This window comes from Ipomoea triloba, chromosome 13 (assembly GCF_003576645.1).
Source record: "Ipomoea triloba cultivar NCNSP0323 chromosome 13, ASM357664v1".
NCBI classification, from domain to species: Eukaryota; Viridiplantae; Streptophyta; class Magnoliopsida; order Solanales; family Convolvulaceae; genus Ipomoea; species Ipomoea triloba.
In genome coordinates, this window is record NC_044928.1 from 21,081,024 (window position 1) to 21,099,836 (window position 18,813).

The 18,813-nt window shown below is 36.9% G+C and overlaps 2 protein-coding genes and 1 non-coding gene across 3 annotated transcripts; 1 reads left to right on the top strand and 2 right to left on the bottom strand.

Annotated features, from left to right (window-relative positions):
* The first annotated feature begins 724 nt into the window (after nt 1–724).
* LOC116001342 lies at nt 725–1,741 on the top strand. The gene has a single exon (XM_031241226.1). The coding sequence runs from the start codon at nt 725–727 to the stop codon at nt 1,739–1,741; it is 1,017 nt and encodes a 338-aa protein (XP_031097086.1).
* A 4,948-nt stretch (nt 1,742–6,689) lies between these two features.
* LOC116001706 (basic transcription factor 3-like) lies at nt 6,690–10,027 on the bottom strand. Its single transcript, XM_031241612.1, has 6 exons — nt 9,855–10,027; nt 8,290–8,357; nt 7,795–7,943; nt 7,648–7,704; nt 7,143–7,181; nt 6,690–7,050 (listed from the first exon to the last, which is right to left on the bottom strand). The coding sequence occupies exons 2-6, from the start codon at nt 8,355–8,357 to the stop codon at nt 6,878–6,880; spliced, it is 486 nt and encodes a 161-aa protein (XP_031097472.1). The 5' UTR covers nt 9,855–10,027; the 3' UTR covers nt 6,690–6,877.
* Nucleotides 10,028–11,686: 1,659 nt separating this feature from the next.
* Nucleotides 11,687–11,758, bottom strand: TRNAT-UGU. The gene has a single exon. It is a non-coding gene; the product is annotated as a tRNA-Thr (tRNA).
* Between the last annotated feature and the right edge of the window lie 7,055 nt (nt 11,759–18,813).

The following is an 18,813-nucleotide window of genomic DNA, read 5'->3' on the forward strand; positions in this document are numbered from 1 at the left end:
ATTCATTCTTTCAATTCAAGAATGCCCTAAGAAAGCTCTAGCCCCACTCACACTCTCTCCCTCAACTGTGATGCTCCATAGAAGCAAAATGGGGAGAATTTGCAAATACAAGAGAGCGTGGAATCAGTATGTATTAGACGCTGAGTACATTAGGGAGAACAAGAGGGAAAAAGAATGCCATATACTAAAAAGACAGTTTTACCCCAATACATAACGCCAAACTAACTGATTGTAAACGAAAGGGCCAATGCCGGAACAAAATCAATAGTCAAGTTCTTTTTCGTTCAAATAAAGACAAAGGACCAATTTTGAAAAATCAATATACTCGGGGGATCATTGCTGGTATTAACTCTATATATATATTGAATTCATATACTGGTCTTAATTGTAATTGAAAATAAAATTCTAGAAAGAACTGATGACATCAAAATTTTGTATTTAAATATGTACGAATAATGACACTTTTAAATTAACTTTTGAATTGTATTATTTTCTTTGTTGAATTTTTATGCATTATATTTGGACAATTTTTTATTACATTTTTATTTTGTCATTTGAGCCGTCAAAACGGGCTTAGCATTGCACATATAAAAGACTAATATTATATGATTTTTTTATATTCTTTAATAATAATAATATTTGTAAACATTATATACTGAATTAATATAATAAATAACTCTGTCAAATTGTTGTTAACGTCTTCTACTCTTAAAATGTCTTAAGAATGGCGGAAGATTCTCTCGCTGAGACAAGCTCGCTAGCGGCGACCCCTCGGTCGCCGGAGGACGAGGACTTACTCCAACGCAGTACAAAGAAAACGAAACGACCTAGGGACTCAATGGAGAAATCAAATCAGAACCAAGCCGCAGATACGGGGCAAGAAACTACCACATTCGCCGACCTAAAATCACCAGAATCCACCAGGTGGCAAATGCCTGTCGAAACACCCAACACAGCCTGGGGAAGAAAGACAAACGAAGACCCCTTTGAGAAAGAGATGGTTTCAGATGATGAAGAAATGGGAGACGAAAGAGCATATCCAAACTGTCCGATAATCCGAGTTTCTAAGGAAAAAAAAGAGAGACTACGACGACCATGGCGACGGACTCTCATCATCAAGCTATTGGGAAGAAAGGTGGGCTATTCGTTCTTGATGAACAGATTACAAAGGATGTGGAAGCCGGAAGCAAGCTTCGATTTAATCGCTCTCGACCAAGATTTCTTCCTTGCCAGATTCGAATCCCTACGAGATTACAAATTAGCAAAATACGACGGACCTTGGATCATCCTAGAGCACTATCTAACGGTGCAAGAATGGGTGCCTAACTTCATACCATGGAAGAACAAGTTGAATAAGCTTTTAGTCTGGATTAGATTTCCTTCCTTGCCGATTGAGTATTTCGAAGAAGATTTCTTGATGAAGATCGGCAAAGAAGTTGACCGCCCAGTCAAAGTCGATTACACGGCTAGTTTAATCTCTAAGCGAAAGTTTGCGAGGATCTGTGTAGAATTGGACATGTCTAAACCCCTTCTGTCGAAATTTACACTAGCTGAAGAAGTATGGCAGATCGAATACGAGGGCATTCATATGATTTGCTTCAAATGCGGAATCTATGGACACAAAGTAGGGCAATGTGACAGTGAAGAGAACAGGGAGGCGAATGTTGCGGAGGAGCAACCTCCCAGTGTCGGTCAATCTGGTGATCAACAAGTAACGAGGACACAGCCGACGACGCAATGAACCACCACACCAGCCCGTAATTACAAGGACAACTTCGGGGCCTGGATGCTGGTAACAAGGAAGGACAGAAGAGGGCAGAGAAGGCCGGATAACCAATCCCAAGGGCAGCCAGACAAAGGAAGAAATCAAAACCCAACAAGAAATCCCAACTTAGGGGTAATGGAGACCGGCTCCCGGTATGCTGCATTGGAACACTTAACCGATACCGAAATGGTCCCCTCACATGACGACAATGTGCCAACACCAACAGCCAGGAACTTAACAAGAAATCTTCCAGCTATTCGCACTACCCCACATACCCAGATGCAGGAGCCCCATGGACCAATTCCCCAACAAGCTATGGGAAATCAAACTCAGCACAACGGTCGTGGAGCATATAGAGGGAGGGGTGGTAGAGGAGGACCTCCCAAACGGGTCGCTGCTGAGACAGAACACACGGTAGTCAGGGGATCAAGGAGTGGGAAGCAGGTTACGACCACGGTGGTTCATCATCAACACGACCATCCGGAATCATCGAACCGAACAGAGGTTGATTATGATTTACTTGGTGAGCCACCTGACCTTGGAAGAGTCTTTTCTGACAATCTTGGTGCTGATGACTCTGTTATGGAGGATGACACTGGGCAACTGGGCCAAAATGGCCCCCTGCTGTGAGTTTTCTTGTGCAATTGTGCACTTTTCTTTGATTTTCGTTGTTTTTAATGATAGTTTTAATATGGAATTGTCAGGGTGCCGCCTCTAGGACTTTTAGGCGCACCCTTAAATTACATTGTAGAGACTTTTCTCCAGAAATTATCTGCTTGCTCGAACCAAAAGTTTCGGGCGACCAAGCTAATTCTATTTGTTTTAGTCTTGGTTTCGACGAATGGGTAAAGGTTAAAGCGGTTGGATTTTCGGGTGGTATTTGGGTCTTTTGGAAACTGCCATTGGGGGTTCAAGTCCTTAGCACACACCCACAATTTATTAATCTGCATGTGATAGAGCAGAACTCAGCACCATGGATCCTAACAGCAGTGTATGGGAGCCCGAACCCATCCCTGCGAAAAAATTTGTTTTCTAACCTTTCTTCGTAGGCCTTTTCGCCTCAGACTTACTGGCTAGCTTGTGGGGATTTCAATTCTGTTCTCAACATTGATGAAGTACGTAACAGGGAGAATTTTAACTCGTCCAGATGCACAGACTTTAGAGATTGGATATTCAGAGAAGGCCTAATAGACCTAGGCTTCAAAGGTTCAATGTTCACATGGATGAGAGGAGCTAACACTTCAACACTAAATGGAGCTCGGTTAGATAGAGCCTTGAGCAATGCCGAATGGAGACTAAGGTTCCCAGACGCTGAAGTAGAACACCTACCTATAGCAAATTCGGATCACGCACCACTAGTGATAACAACCGTGCCCCGAGTGAGAACTGGAGGTACAAACAGTTTCAGATTTAATTTGGTAGGGGCAACCCATAAGGATTTCCTAAGGTGTATTCAGCAGGCATGGAGGTCAAAGAGAGATTTAGAATCGAACAAGAGATCAGTAGCAGAAGCCTTGAAAGCATGGAATGTAAACACCTTTGGAAATGTGTTTCAAAGGAAAAGACGCCTCCTAGCACGACTCAAAGGGTTACAAAACTGCCTTATTCACCAACCAACTCAAAACCTTATCAGATTAGAGAAGGGATTAAGGGATGAACTTGATGAGACCCTTGCACAGGAGGAAATTATCTGGTTCCAACGTTTAAGAGAGCAATGGATTTCATCCGGAGACCGTAACACCCGCTATTATCACACGGCCACCTCGGTGAACAAATCACGAACTAAGGTTGACAAACTCAGGAATGATAATGGAGACTGGCTGACAGATGATAATACGATCAAAAGTCATATCCGGAATTATTTCGTCCAACTATTTTCGGAGAATCGCAACAGCAACTCACAGCCCCTATCTCATGGCTCATTTCCCAAACTGACAGAAGATGATTGGAGGGAAATTAATCGACCTTTTGATCCTGACGAAATTAAACGCACTCTGTTTGAGATGGACCCTTGCAAAGCACCAGGCCCCGACGGATTTACGACAGGCTTTTATCAGAAAGCTTGGACTGTGGTGGGTAAGGATTTGCTAAGCTTTGTTTCTTCCTCCAGGAACGAATGACACAGTCATCACCCTCATTCCAAAAGTTGCAACTCCAGATTCTGTCAAGCAACTGCGACCAATTGGCCTCTGCAATGTATCATACAAAATAATCACAAAGGCAATGACAACTCGGTTAAAAGATATTTCTAAGAAACTAGTTGGGGAACATCAAACTAGCTTTGTACCAGGAAGGCAAATCGCGGATAATATCATTGTTTTTCAGGAAGTGCTTAATTCTATGCGAACCAAGAAAGGCCAAGTAGGGTGGATGATAATGAAGGTAGATTTGGAAAAGGCGTATGACAAGCTCTCCTGGGATTGTATTGAAGATACCCTTTCCGATATTGGCTTCAACCAAATATGGAAAAGGAATATAAAGAGCTGCATCTCGACGTCTAGACTAGCGATCAACTGGAGTGGACAACAATCAGATTGGTTCAGACCTAGCAGAGGAATTAGACAGGGAGATCCCATTTCCCCCCTACTTTTTGTTTTATGCATTGAAAAGCTTAGTCATCTAATCTCAAAATCTGTGAGCTCGGGAAGATGGAAATGCATCAGATTAACAAATCATGGACCTAATTTGTCTCATCTATTTTTTGCAGACGATATGGTACTATTTGGGGAAGCTTCCATTGAGCAAGCAGGAGAAATGATCAGTTGCTTAAGAGCCTTTTGCGAAAATTCTGGCCAGACTGTCAACGTCCAGAAGTCGTCGCTGTACTTTTCCAAAAACACACAAGCGGATTTACAGCAGCAAATAGCAAACATGACTGGAATTCCAAGGGTGAGCGACCTAGGGAAGTACTTGGGCATCCCATCGATCCATGGAAGGCTAAAGAAAGACTCGTTCGCGAGCTTGATCGAGAAAATGCAGAGCAGACTATCGGGCTGGAAGTCGAAAACCCTCTCTTTCGCGGGGAGGCTTGTTCTCGCCCAATCTGTATTGTCCGCCATCCCCTATTACGCTATGCAGACGACGCTACTACTAGCCGGGGTAACCAAGGCAATGGAGCAGCTGATCAGAAACTTTCTATGGGGCAGCTCACAAAACACAAGAAAATGCCATCTTGTTAACTGGCAGACAATCACTATGAGCAAACCTGGTGGAGGCTTGGGTCTCCGTAGATTAGACTTAATGAACGAGGCGTTTTTGGCCAAACTCGGTTGGCGTCTTTTGCAAAACGAGAATGGTTTATGGGCCCAGGTGTTGAAGACTAAATACTCGATCACTTCAACAGACTGCACTACATGGAGACCGAAATCAAGCATGTCAGTGGTCTGGAAAGGAATTCTGAGATCAGTCCCTATTCTATTAAAGGGCAGTGCAAAGCTAGCAAGGAATGGTTCCAAAACCGCATTTTGGAATGATAAATGGGTAGGTGACGGGCCTCTTATTGATAAGGCAACAACATTTGTTCATCTCCTGGACCGATATAGATCGGTTAGGTCCTACTGGTGTAGTAGGAATGGATGGAAATGGGATCAGTTCCAACACATCCTCCCCCAAGCAGCCTTGGATGAAATAGCAGCCATCATAATTGAAGATGATATGGATTTAGAAAACCTCACTGTTTGGAGGTACGAAACAGCATCCTTGTTCTCTGTCAGCTCAGCATATGACATTGCGTACAACCATCCATCCATAACAGAAGTAGCCAAGTGGAACGCCATCTGGAAGTTAAAGCTCCCCAGCCGCATTAAAACTTTCCTATGGTTGGCCCGTCACGAGAAAATTCTGACGAACAGCTCAAGAGCTCGAAGAGGCATGACAGACGACAGCTACTGCCACATTTGCAGGGACAAGATAGAAGATGCTGATCATGTATTGAGAAAATGCCCAGCAGCAAATTTGCTATGGTCCAAGGTCCAACCATCATTCCATGCGAACACTCTGAACGTAAGTTTCAAAGAATGGCTGGACCGTGGAATTTCCAGCAAAGGAAACCATCTTAGACCGGTGAACGACAACGTGATATTTGCAGTGACAGTTTGGCATGTCTGGAAGTGGAGGAACGAAGAAATATTCAGGAACTCAACCCAACACCTCCATTCCAAGGTTGCATGGATAAATTCCCAAGTAGAAGAGATAACAGCAGCCCTTGGTAAAGAATCGTCCCCACTACCCTCAATTAACTCGTATAAATGGGAAAGACTAGTTTGGTCCAAACCCGAAGAGGGAACGATCAAAATCAACTTCGACGGAGCAGCTGACCTGATATCCGACAAAGCAGGTTGCGGTGGAGTCATGAGAGACTCCCACGGATCATGGAAAGGAGGTTTCATCTGCAACATAGGTTCCTGCCCACCATTAGAAGCTGAAGCATGGGTACTCCTCAGAAGTATCCAATTGGCAAATCATATGAAAGTAAAGAGAGTCAGCTTCGAGGGTGACTCCCAGGAGCTTGGAGCTGCATTTAATACAGGCGCAATTGTCAACAACGCAATTAGCAATATCATCAATGCATGCAGACGCGAGTTAAGGCAGATTGATGAATGGAAAATAAATACCATTCCACGTGAATCCAATGCCCCAGCCAACTCCATGGCAAGCTTGAGCAGGATTGTGCAGGCCTCTCGAAATAGCGCCTGTTGTACAACTCAAGTTGAGCCCTTTGTAATTTTTGTTATCTGGGTTTCCCCCTTCCATCTTAATATAAAAATATATATATATAATAAATAACTTTTTTCATTTAGAATTTAATTAGTAAGAATTTGTTAATTATTTTTAAAAATATAAAATATAAATATTGGACATATATTTTTTCGCATTGCACATATAAAAGACTAATATTATAATAGGAGATAATACCAATAAACTATATGTCCAAAAACTTCTGAAGAGTAGTAGATTCAATTAATAGCAATAGCATACATGTAATATTTTTTTGAAAGGAGCATACATGTAATAATAAAGCTTGATATCCCATAATAGACATCATATTCAGTACACACCCAAGGATAGGAAAGATCTCAAATCACTTAAATGGAACAAATTTGAATTTGAATTTTATTTTTGTCCCTCATCAGCAGCAGCTTCAAAGGTTTCACCCTCCACAAGTTGGGGCACCTCATCATCATCTTCCTGTGGGGCATTTGCACCAGTAGCTGCATCTGCAGTGCCGGGCATTTGCTTTTGGAACTGCTCGGCTAACTTCTTCAAGTTCTCGAGATTGTCAGGACCTAAACGCAAGTTTAAACAAGCATTAATCGAAATAGTCTAACGCTCCATGCTTTATTGAAACCGAGACCAAGAGTGAATAATGATTGCATACCTAATTGGTGAATAATTTCAGGGAGAATATCTTGCAATTCTGTAAGGAAAAGCGTTTAGTTTTCAGTCAAGTCGTGCTTAAAGCATGGTAAAACAAAGCACTAAAAAAACCGGAAACAGCCAACTACTATTAGTGTGATGACACCTCTGTTACCATTCCAAATGGGTGGTCAGAACATCGAACCATGGTAGTGAGGCCGTGAGGGCATTAAAAGTACAGAATATATACTACTTTGTAAAGAATCACGAGTGTTTCAAAAAAAAAAAAAAAAAAAAAAAAAAACCTCCACTACTGGCAACAAATGCACACTAAAGGCAGACAAAATTGCATCAACATTAATAACAACACTTGACAACAAATGCAACAAATGATCTAAGCAAAAAAGAACACCAAAAAATGGAAGTTTTCATATAAACATTTTTCAAACACTAAACAAATTGATAACAAGAATAACATTGCTCTCAAAAGTAACTTTTACATGTTGAGAAAATGAAAGAGAGCATACTCTTAGTTTGAGGAGAGCCACTCACAACCCAAGTATTTGCAGCAATTGAAGCTTGAACTGTAGAGAAAAATGGGGAGAAATTATTTAGCCTAATGGATGGTGGTGATTAAAGAGCATATGAATATCACATATTTATAACACAAATACCTTTTGGATTAAGGAACTGGATAACTACATCCTCCTTGAAAATGTTCACCTCTTCTATGGCAGGAATGGCGTTCACCCCTATTCTCTTCAGGGTACTTTGAAGTCTTTTGTCATCCGTAGTAGTAGCTTTGTGAACTGCCTTCTTCTTTCTGTATAGTGGTAATGCATTAAACACAATCAAACAATAAATAAATACTCCGTATCTTCTTAATACTATAAATATATGAAAACAATCACACAAATAATGCAACAGGAAGTAGTTAGAACTTAGAACTACGTAGGAGATGGGCACTCCCGTAGAAAATTAAGACACATTTCTCCGTATCATCAAAAAGACTTCTTTTCACCACTAACCAAATTAAGTAGAGCTGTAACACATTCTTATTGTAGATGCACACACCTATCACTCAAATGATAACAACATTTTCTCCTAAAAAGAGAAGAGTGCAGAAAAGAAAATCTAATAGTCTTATATAAAACTAATAGCACACAAACCTCCTCATAGTTCCCTTGCCACCGGTCCGGACAGAACCGGCCATCCTTTGTAGCTTTTCTACATTCATCTGCACAGAATAAATAAGCAGCAAATTCCATAAGACATGATGCAGTTGATATACAGCACATAACAAAAAATTGAATTAGAAGTATCACTTATCACCAAAAATATGATATCACCAAAAATGATAATTAGAGTCTTATATTCAAAATCAACTATTTTCTAAATTAAAATATAGAAAATGGGAAAAAATATTGTCTACTTAACAAAGAAATTTAGGTAACAATTTTTTTAGTGTTCTCCAAAACTTTGAAATAAAGAACATAAAAAAGCTTCATTTATGATCATCAATTCATCATCGCTATTATTAACGAACTTCAATTCACCAGCCTAATAACTTCTGCCGTTCACCTATATACCCATCTCACCACACACTTAGTTCTCTCACCTACTTATCAACTTCCCCTATTATCAATACTTTCATTACCATCATTATTTACTCAAGTGAAGCTGTGAAGTATGCTGGAACTATTTTGGGTTTTCAAATTCATAATTAGTAAATCATTATGAATTGAAATTGATGATCCTTGTGACAAGCACAAAATTAGACAAGTCAAGTAACCTTAACTCACAAATTAAAAGCAATAACAGAGCTTTTAAATGTACTCTGCTTGACTCAATTTTTTTTTAAAGAAAACTAGTTCTGAATCTCTACTGCAACATATACACATATCGCTAGCAGCTATGGTAACTAGATAACAAGTGTAATGGCAGTGTATAGCGCTCTATACATAATATAATTATAAATTTAAATTTTATCCAAATGTACTTTTATGTATTTGCCAAATAAATCTTTAACTTGTAAAAAAAAAAATTCTAAAAGCTTTTTTCTTAACAATCTTGCCCTTGAGCCAAGGTCAAATAGTTCGAGTACTGTAAATTAGTTATTCTTCAGACAGTTCTTTGATTTCTTTCTAAGAGCATTTACAACATATAGTTAATTAGAAAGACATCAAAGAACTGTCTGAAGAATAACTAATTTACAGTACTTGAACTATTTGACCTTGGCTCAAGGGCAAGATTGTTAAGAAAAAGCTTTTAGAATTATTTTTTTTACAAGTTAAAGATTTATTTGGCAAATACATAAAAGTACATTTGGATAAAATTTAAATTTATAATTATATTATGTATAGAGCGCTATACACTGCCATTACACTTGTTATCTAGTTACCATAGCTGCTAGGGATATGTGTATATGTTGCAGTAGAGATTCAGAAATACACTAGAAAATGAAATCACATAATTATAAGATAATCCAAAAAAAAAGGCATATGATAAAAGGAAATCAAAGAAAGTCAATTATGAAATCGTCCAGTAGCAGATTGCATTTTTTTCCTATTGGCCATTGGTAATTTCAATTTCATTGGAAGGAAATATATTATTAAATCAGACTGAGAATGTAAAATTCCAGAACAAAAATCTCTAAACCTCTATAATCTGCGCTTTCTCTTTACAAACTTCCAGCACCCAAAGTCCTTAAAGATAACAGGCAAGGGATCATTACCTCACACGACGATGCTTCAGGCGGCTGCTGACCGACGGCGAGAGCTAGTGGCGGAGTAGAGGACGGCAAGAGTGGCTTAGGTCGAAAAGTAGCGAGGGCGAGAGTGGCGACAGTTTGGCTAAGGTTGAAATGTCTTTGAAAGAAGTAGAGTCAAGAAACTAAAACCCTAACGGCCAATATGTTTTGTCTTGGGTTGTTTTAATGTGTTGGTCGGTTGCAATGATGAAAATAAAGATAAGGAATAGACCGTCTCACATATTCTTGCTCATGAGACGGGTAGGGTCAAAGCACCATATAAATGTCATATTTATATGTGTAAATGTCATACTTATATGTTCAAATATAACACTAATTAAGAATACAATTTTTGTTACTTATAAGAGAAAAAGTAATACATTTTTCATAAAAAGTAATGTTGACAAGTGTCCTTTACTTATAAGGGCAAATATAATACTTTTGAGGAAAAATGTAATACTTTTAAATCGAAATGTAAAAGTATTGTATTTTTCCTTAAAAGTATTACATTTACCCCTATAAGTAACAAAAATTTTATTCCTGATTAGTATTACATTTGAGCATATAAGTATGACATTTGCTCATATAAGTGTTATATTTGCATATTGACCCAACTCGACCCGACCCGTCTCATGGTGAGACGGTCTCATACAAATTTTTGTCTAAAGATAATAATAGACACAATAACATAGAGAGAGAGAATTTTTTAATATTTAAATTTCACTATAATGATAGATTTTTATTTATAAAGGTAAAAAACATAACTCTAATAACCTTTGAAAAATGAAGATAGAAGTTTAAAAGATTTAAAAAATTTGTTAGACTAAGATAATTGAGTCGAAGTCCATTTAGACTTTAAGTTATTATATTATATGACAAATAGAGCTGTTGAAACGGGCTGACGGGGCGAGCCCCACCAAAGCCCGTGATATGATGGGGTGGGCTTTTTACGGGTCTATGAGAGGTCGGCCTGCCCCACCCCGCCTTAAGCCCGCGGGCCTTGGCGGATGCCCGCCAAATTTTAAACATTTTAAATTTAAATAAAAATAAATATTAAAAAAAAACTAATAAGTGTATACTAAAATAATTTGGATAGTTTAAACTTTAAACATATATTTTAATGTATTTGTAATTTTTTAAACACAATAATAACAAATAAATAATCAAATACGCAATACATAATGTATTAATCCATAAATAAATAACAAATCATTTACACAATATACTAAATGTTTTTGAACTTGATTATATATATAACATACTAAAACATGGACATAAATTAGGGATATAACTTTGATTGAGAATATATATAAATTACAGATATAACTTTGATTAAGTAAAAAAAAAAAACACAAAAAAGAAGAAGAAATTCATGTGACGTACCAAGTCATCTTGTAAATGGTTAGAATTTCTGGGTTAAGGATGGCCTAACAATAACTTTGATTCCCATTATTGATAGCTTAACCCATGAACCAAACACACCTTAATAATATGAAGTTTACGTGCTTTCGAGATGTGGTGTAATGTACCGTTTGAGATTTCTTCTCAACGTAGTTCATAGAGTAACATGTCTTGGAGATATAAAAAAAGTTAATGATATGACGTTGAATACAATTATTTTTGTTATACTTACCATACCCAAGAACTATTAAAAAATTCGTGAGCATGTCTCATATAAATTTTAATGAAAAATAATAATATAAATAAATACAGTGAGTACTTATTGTTTGTAACAAAATTGAATAGGGTGATCTACCAAACATCATTGAACTTTCATGTGAAAAGAAGCATACTGGTAAAAAACATTAAAGCAATTGTGCCCCCATGCAGGATCGAACTACAGACCTTCAGTTTACAAGACTGACGCTCTACCACTGAGCTATAGGGGCCTATTTGTTTGATTCTTGTTACGCAATGAATTTTAGTAGTTTTAGTAATATTTTATTTGTTGATTGTGCATGTGTTTATCTATTTGAGTGCATTTTTTTAATAACTATTACCTTTATTATAATGCAATATTTGTCTATATATACTTTCTCAATCTATTGATATACAAAAAGTCAATACTCCCACTAGAGTTCAAACATGTGACGACCTCCCATTTAGAAGAGTCACAGTTATGATACTTGACCACAAGGTATTTGGTAATTTGCATGCATTTTAATCAAAAATATTTTATTATTTAAGGGAATTTCAGAGTTTTACTTTTATCAATTTATTGTAGGATTTTGTTTAATTTGTCCAATCAATTATATGTAAGAACTGAAACATAACATATTAGAGTATTAGACCGTCTTCTTTAGTAGTATCATGGAGTGGTTACTCCTTACTATTATTACTACTACGCATTAATTAACCATCAATTCCATAATCAACTTCTAATCAATATATCATCATCATCACGTCAACTTCCTCATCTGCTAATCAACATATCACCATTATTCCTTATCAACAATATCAAAACAATGATCTGTAAATTATGAAACAAAATATTCATATAAATAACAAAAATTTTTAATGAACATTTATTAATATTCAGAAAAAAGAATAACATAAGTTTTTTTTAACAAAATACTTAAAACAATTCAATGATAGTAACAATGTTTATAAAATATAAATATGAATAATGATTAATGGCCATCAAGGAATCTTCTGATCCACTGTAGTCTTCGATCAGGATCAAGAGTGGAAAAAACCACATTATTAGGATGATCAGTGAGCTTTAACAAAACAAGGTCCATTTCGTCTAAAGTCAAACTATCAACCTCTTGTAATACACGATCAAGCTTCTGAAACATATCCATATCACGATCGTATTGAAGGTCATCGGACAAGTTCTTACCAACTTTACATTGTATTGCTTATTAGCTTCGCAACATTAAGCATACTCTCAATACATATCTCGATAACTTCATCATGACTCATTTTTCTCTTATTTGAATTGTTTCTTTTTCTTCCATCATTTTGTGCCTCAGGCTGTGTACTCATGAAACCAATATCATCCAAATCAACAAATGCACTATCATCTGTGCCAACTCTTATATCATTTTGTTCTTCAACTTGTATTTCTTCAACTACATCATCCGCTGTCTGTGCATCTTTTCCAGTTGCACGATCCTTATGATATATTGCAGATAATTCTGTTATCAACATTCATCTCATTTCTAATAAAGTTATGCAGCAAACAACATGCAAAGTATAATATAACATATATTCTCGAGACCCTAAAGTATTAATAACATAAGATTTCACTTGTTTTTTATTAGAACACAAAATTGTCAAGGTAGACATCATCATTATAAATAATAAACTCACATAAACACACATATCCAACCACACGCGCAACACAACTACACATCTTTTTCTTCTTTCAGTACGAGTTATTAAACGCAATCGAGCCATAACTGCAAATTAAATTTAAAACTTACAGTACTAAAACTAAAACAATAACTCATAAATAATGTATCAAAAACACATATATTCACATACAAATTAAAATAAAAAATAAAAAACAACAATACATACAAATTACAAAAATATAAAACAATAAACCCTAGCATACACACACACACACACTACTGCGGCGTTGTGCGGTGTCATAGTCGCAACAGTATACATATTACAAATATATTATACCGGTTGTGGCGTTGTGCTGTAGCCGCAGCAATATAAATTAAAGCCAAAATCGCAACAATATATTTGTAATAACAAATATATATTGTTACGGTTGTAGCACAACGCTAATAGGACTCTAGTTATTCAAACCTACAAGTCTTCTACTACTGTTAGTCTTCTAGATATTATGTACACTTATCTGTATTTAGTCTAGCCATGCATTATGTTATTGTGATACACTTTAAATACACAAATACTGTAACACCCCGTATTTTCTCAATATTATTAATTTAATTATATTATTTCAAAAAGAGCTTATTTTCTTATTATTAAATATTTTAGTAAAATGTTACTAAATCTAATTGTATTTGCCGAATGAGCTTATAAATAAAATATGTTTACCTCAAATGGTTTGATAAGAAATATTTATATATTTATTTATGGTTTTGAAAGCCCTATTTAAGAGATGAATTTAATTATTAAATTTTCTGACCCAAAAGTCTATCTGAGAGGAACCTGTGACCTTTATATCATAGTTTTGAGCCTAAGTGTGAACCCAAACTAAACCTAAGTCCAAATGATTTAATCACCTAAGCCTAAATAGTTCTTTTTAAGCCCAATCTATTCAAGCCCAATTATTTTGAGCCCAAGACAAATTTTCTAACCCTAAGTATATAAATACGGCAAATTATACCATGCACCACGGTGCACATAGCAATGTGCACCACGTACGTAAACGATGTCGTTTTGAGCATTGTAAATTAATCGTCTCTTTTTTTGGAAATCACGTTTCCCGTTTCGGCCGGCCTGTGTATTGTGTTAATATTCTGTGTATTCTAGGTAATCGTTCTGTGTATTTCAGGCAATCATTCTGTGTATTCTAGACAACCGTTCTGTGTATTCATGTTAGTAACACATGCTGTGACGTGTTTGTGCATTCGAATGTTTAGGAGGATGAGTTCTGTGTATTTTGTGCCAATATTTTGTGTATTGATGTTATTAACACAGATTGTGATGTGTTTGTGCATTCGAATGTTAGAATGATGAGTTCTGTGTATTTTGTGTCAATATTCTGTGTATTCTTGGCAAACATTCTGTGTATTCTAGGCAAACATTCTGTGTATTCTAGATAATAATTATGTGTGTTATAGATAATGAATTCCCCGGAGTCATTCGCGTCCATGTCCACTAACATCGAAACGACGTCGTTTTGGATCGTGGTGCACATTGCTATGTGCACCGTGGTGCAGGGTATAACGATTGTATAAATACACATATGTTCATTACCTCACTCTCATTTGTTCATTGCCTAAAATCCAAATCAAACACCATTCCCGTATCTCTGTCTCTCGCCCCTCTCCTCATCCTCGACCAAGAAGCAGAACCAGCGCCTCTCTTCTCCCTCGTCTAGAATGGCAGCAACGGATCGGCGATGAAGTCCCGGCGGTGGCAGCGAGCTCAGGCGACGGCAGCGGTGGCGGAGCTCAGCAGCGACGACCGGCGACCTCTGGCTCTCTTTCGTTCGGCGTGAACAGGGCTTCCTCCGGCGGCTTTCCTCTCTCTCTCGATGATCTGGACAGTGAGGCATGGTGGTGGTGCCTGGCAATAAGGATAGCAGTGCTTGGTGGCCGACGGTGGTTGCGAAGCTTGGGCATGGCAAATTAAAGGTGGATTAAGGGTGGATTAGAGAAGATTAACGAAGGTAATGACTTTGTTTATGGTTTAATTATGGTGATTAGTGTTAATGGTCGGTTAAGATTAACTATGATTATTGATGAAGTTATTCAAATGGTGATTAGTTGTTAATTATTTGGTGTTTAATAATGGTAATTATGGATTTATGAGGTAATTAGTGGTGAACAAGCATGATTTATGGTGATTAAGATGTTGATTGTCATTGATAATAAAGACGTCATGATAATGGTGATTAAATCTTGATTATGTGATTAATTGTTAATGATTATAGGTGGTGATTAAATCTTGATTATGTGATTAACTGTTAATGATTATAGGTTGATGATGATGCTATAATTATGGATTTATTAACTTAATAATGGTTATTAAGTTTGTTAGTGAATGATAATGATGGAGTGTGTTTATGATGATGGTGATGATATAATGTATACATGAATATGATTATGGATGATGCCATGCTAGTGTTTGTATAGCATGCTTATAATGATACTAGAAATGGATGATGATTATTCAATTAGGAAGCTATTGACTAAATGTTGTTTAGAAGTGCTAATGATGATGATTAAAGTAATTGGGTGCTTAATGTTTGATGTCGTTGGGTTTATTGCTTAATAATTGAGGGTTATGTACCAATTATGAGGTAATTATGATTAATGATCCTTATTAAGCTTAAGTATGATGCTTATAGTGTAAGAGGTGAATTATGGTAAAGAATGGTGTTAGTTGATAAGAAGGATGGGTATGTGATGACTAAGAGTTAGTTATGGATTAATAATGGTTGTCAGACTAATGATGAAGATTATGGACTATGGATAAAACTAATGATTTAAATAAAAATTATTAAAGTTAGTAATGATTTTTGGATAACTATGGGTTATTATTGGAGGTATGAGGATTATTGTTGATGGTGGAGAAAGGTGTTAGAATTATTGTTATTAAAGGATGAAGATTAAACTATTAGACTAAGGAGGTATCAGTGGGTTAAGATAATGGTTATGAGAGTACTATGATGGAATGGGTTAGCATGACTACTAATATTAATATTAATAGTTAATGAATAAAGATTGGTTGGTTCGCAGGTTTCTTATTGAAATGGTTAGCTTGAGAGTGAACCAAAGATCGGTTGTTAGAGCTTGAACTTTGAGGTAAGTTTCTATGTCCGTCAAAACTACCTTTCCCTATCAAATGTGCTATTTATCTAATTTGTGTCCTTAAACTATTTTGGAAATGTGTTTGGGTTTAAAAGTGTGATAAATAACAATGTATATACCTTTTGGTGTTACCTTATGATTTATAAACTACGAATCTGTGTACATGTATTTATTGAGGATGTTAAGGTGAATTATGAGAGTATGCAACTATACTATTTTTGGGAGGTGTAAACCATAATTATTTTGAATGATATAAGCTATATTATGATTGGAGGATAAATCCTATGTTTGATGTAAACCCTATTTTGGAAATGTATATACTATATATATACTCTATCTTGTTTTGGGAAGTGTACTTGAATAGCTTACGGGCAATGGAAAATATCTATGAAAACTATTTCGAAAGAATATTACTATCTTGGAGGAATTCTATAATAATGTACCTATTTTGGAGAATATATTTATGTTATAATCTATATGGAGGTTATCTATATTTTTACTATTGGAGGTTACGAGAATCTTGGGCTGCGGTCCAGATTATTGTGAGCACTTAGGGCTGCGGTTCTATTTGCTATTGATATGAGAACCTAGGGCTGCGGTCCTATTGGTTATTGATTGGGTGGGTAACCTGGTAGCAAAAATCCTGGGTTACTAGGGCTAGTAACTACCTTTGGGGCTTGGAATCCCCGGGGTGTGCGCACTTAGGTTTCTAGTTCCTGTTTCCATTTATATTGTATAGGTGTGAAGGTTCGGTAGTGGAGGTAAGCTCCGTTCCTATCCTCCTATTGGTGATTTGAGTACCTCCAATACTTATATTTTACTTGTTGATTTAACTATAAATTAAGAATTGTCGGATACCTCCACTTATGTATTATTATGCTATGTTGATATTGGAGAATGAGACTTGGGTTATCTATGATTATGAATATATGTTGAGAATGATATTGAGAAAATCTATGTTTTGAGCTAGCTATATGGATGTGAATTCCTCCTTATACTTATATATATTTAAACCTATTTGGAAGGTGATTATTTGGAGAGCTATGCTTTTAAATGATATTGAGAAGTATTGAGAAATGCTACATTATGAACCCTCCGTACTTATACTTATTTTTTTAAAATGAGTGAATAATCTACAAACTAGTTATACCATTTTGTAAGAGTAAATCTTATTGTTTTGGGGACTATACTACCTTGTATTAAACATAGTATTATCGTTGAGTAGTGTGTGTGGTGAAACTGTTTTGGGAAAATATCTATATTACGTACTTTTGGTGTGAGTCAAATTCTTTTACTGAATGGTTCCAAAACCTATTTAAAAAGTATATCTAATTTCAAAAGTATATATGTATTTATTTTACGGGGCGGGGTAGAGCTTACTTAGCATTTCTGTGCTAATCATTTTTATCTCTTGTTTTCCAAACCTTGAATGTTTTCAGGATTTGGACTTGTGGCTAATTGAGAGCGTGACGTAGAACTTGTAAGCCCCGAGAAATGTTCATGTCATAGTTTGTGTAGATTGGACTTGAATTGTCTTGTAGTTAGTTGTGATCTGAATAAAAGAATATTGCAATGGAAGTTGTAAATAGAAACCTTTGAAGCCTATGTGTTTGGGCTTAGTTGTGACCCAAGCGTGGCATAACACCCCTTAGTTTGGTTTTTGAGTTCGCTTCTGCAATTGAAATCTTTTAGAAACCTATATTATATTTATACTTTATCATTTATTCCTTTGTTTTGGCCTTAGAATTTTGGGGTGTTACAAATACACTATACGTTCATTTGGTATCATCGCTAGCCGATTCTGGTGATGGCCTCTCACGTCCAGTCTGATGCGTCTTTTGAGCGCATGGTCACCCCCGGTGCGCCGCCTGCCCCTCCGTTTGCTGCTCTGGCGTCTCTCTCCGCTGTGCATTATTTTAGTTCCTTTCCTCCGAGGTCAAGGGCTGCTCAAGTACGTTGATGGCACCTTTCCTTGTCCGTCGTTACCTGCTACTCCCGCGAACAACGCTACGCCAACAGAAGACTCTGCGTCGGCTGATGAATCTGTGGTGGCTGCCTGGGTCCAGTAAGATTAGGCGATCTTATCTATGCTGGTTACGTCCCTATCGGCGGAGGTCCTTTACCTTGCAGTTGGTCAATCCACTTCGTAATAGCTTTGGGTGGATATTGTGCGCACGTTTGGTTCTACTACACGTGCGCATTATCTAGGCCTTCTCACTCAGCTACATGAGTTGCGCCAAGGTGACAACACGCCAGCGGAGTTCCTGGGTCGTGTGAAGATGCTTGTGGAGGAGCTTACCATGGCTGGTGAGTCTATCACACTGGGGGAAAACCCCATTTTTCCTTAGTTTTGGATTGATGCTCCAAAGGTAGACATAGCTAGATGATTCAAGGCAAAATGTAATAGGATCCATTAGCTATGGATGGTAACTCTTCTTTACTTTGATTTAATTTAATCTTGCTATTATTTCTTTTCGATCTTT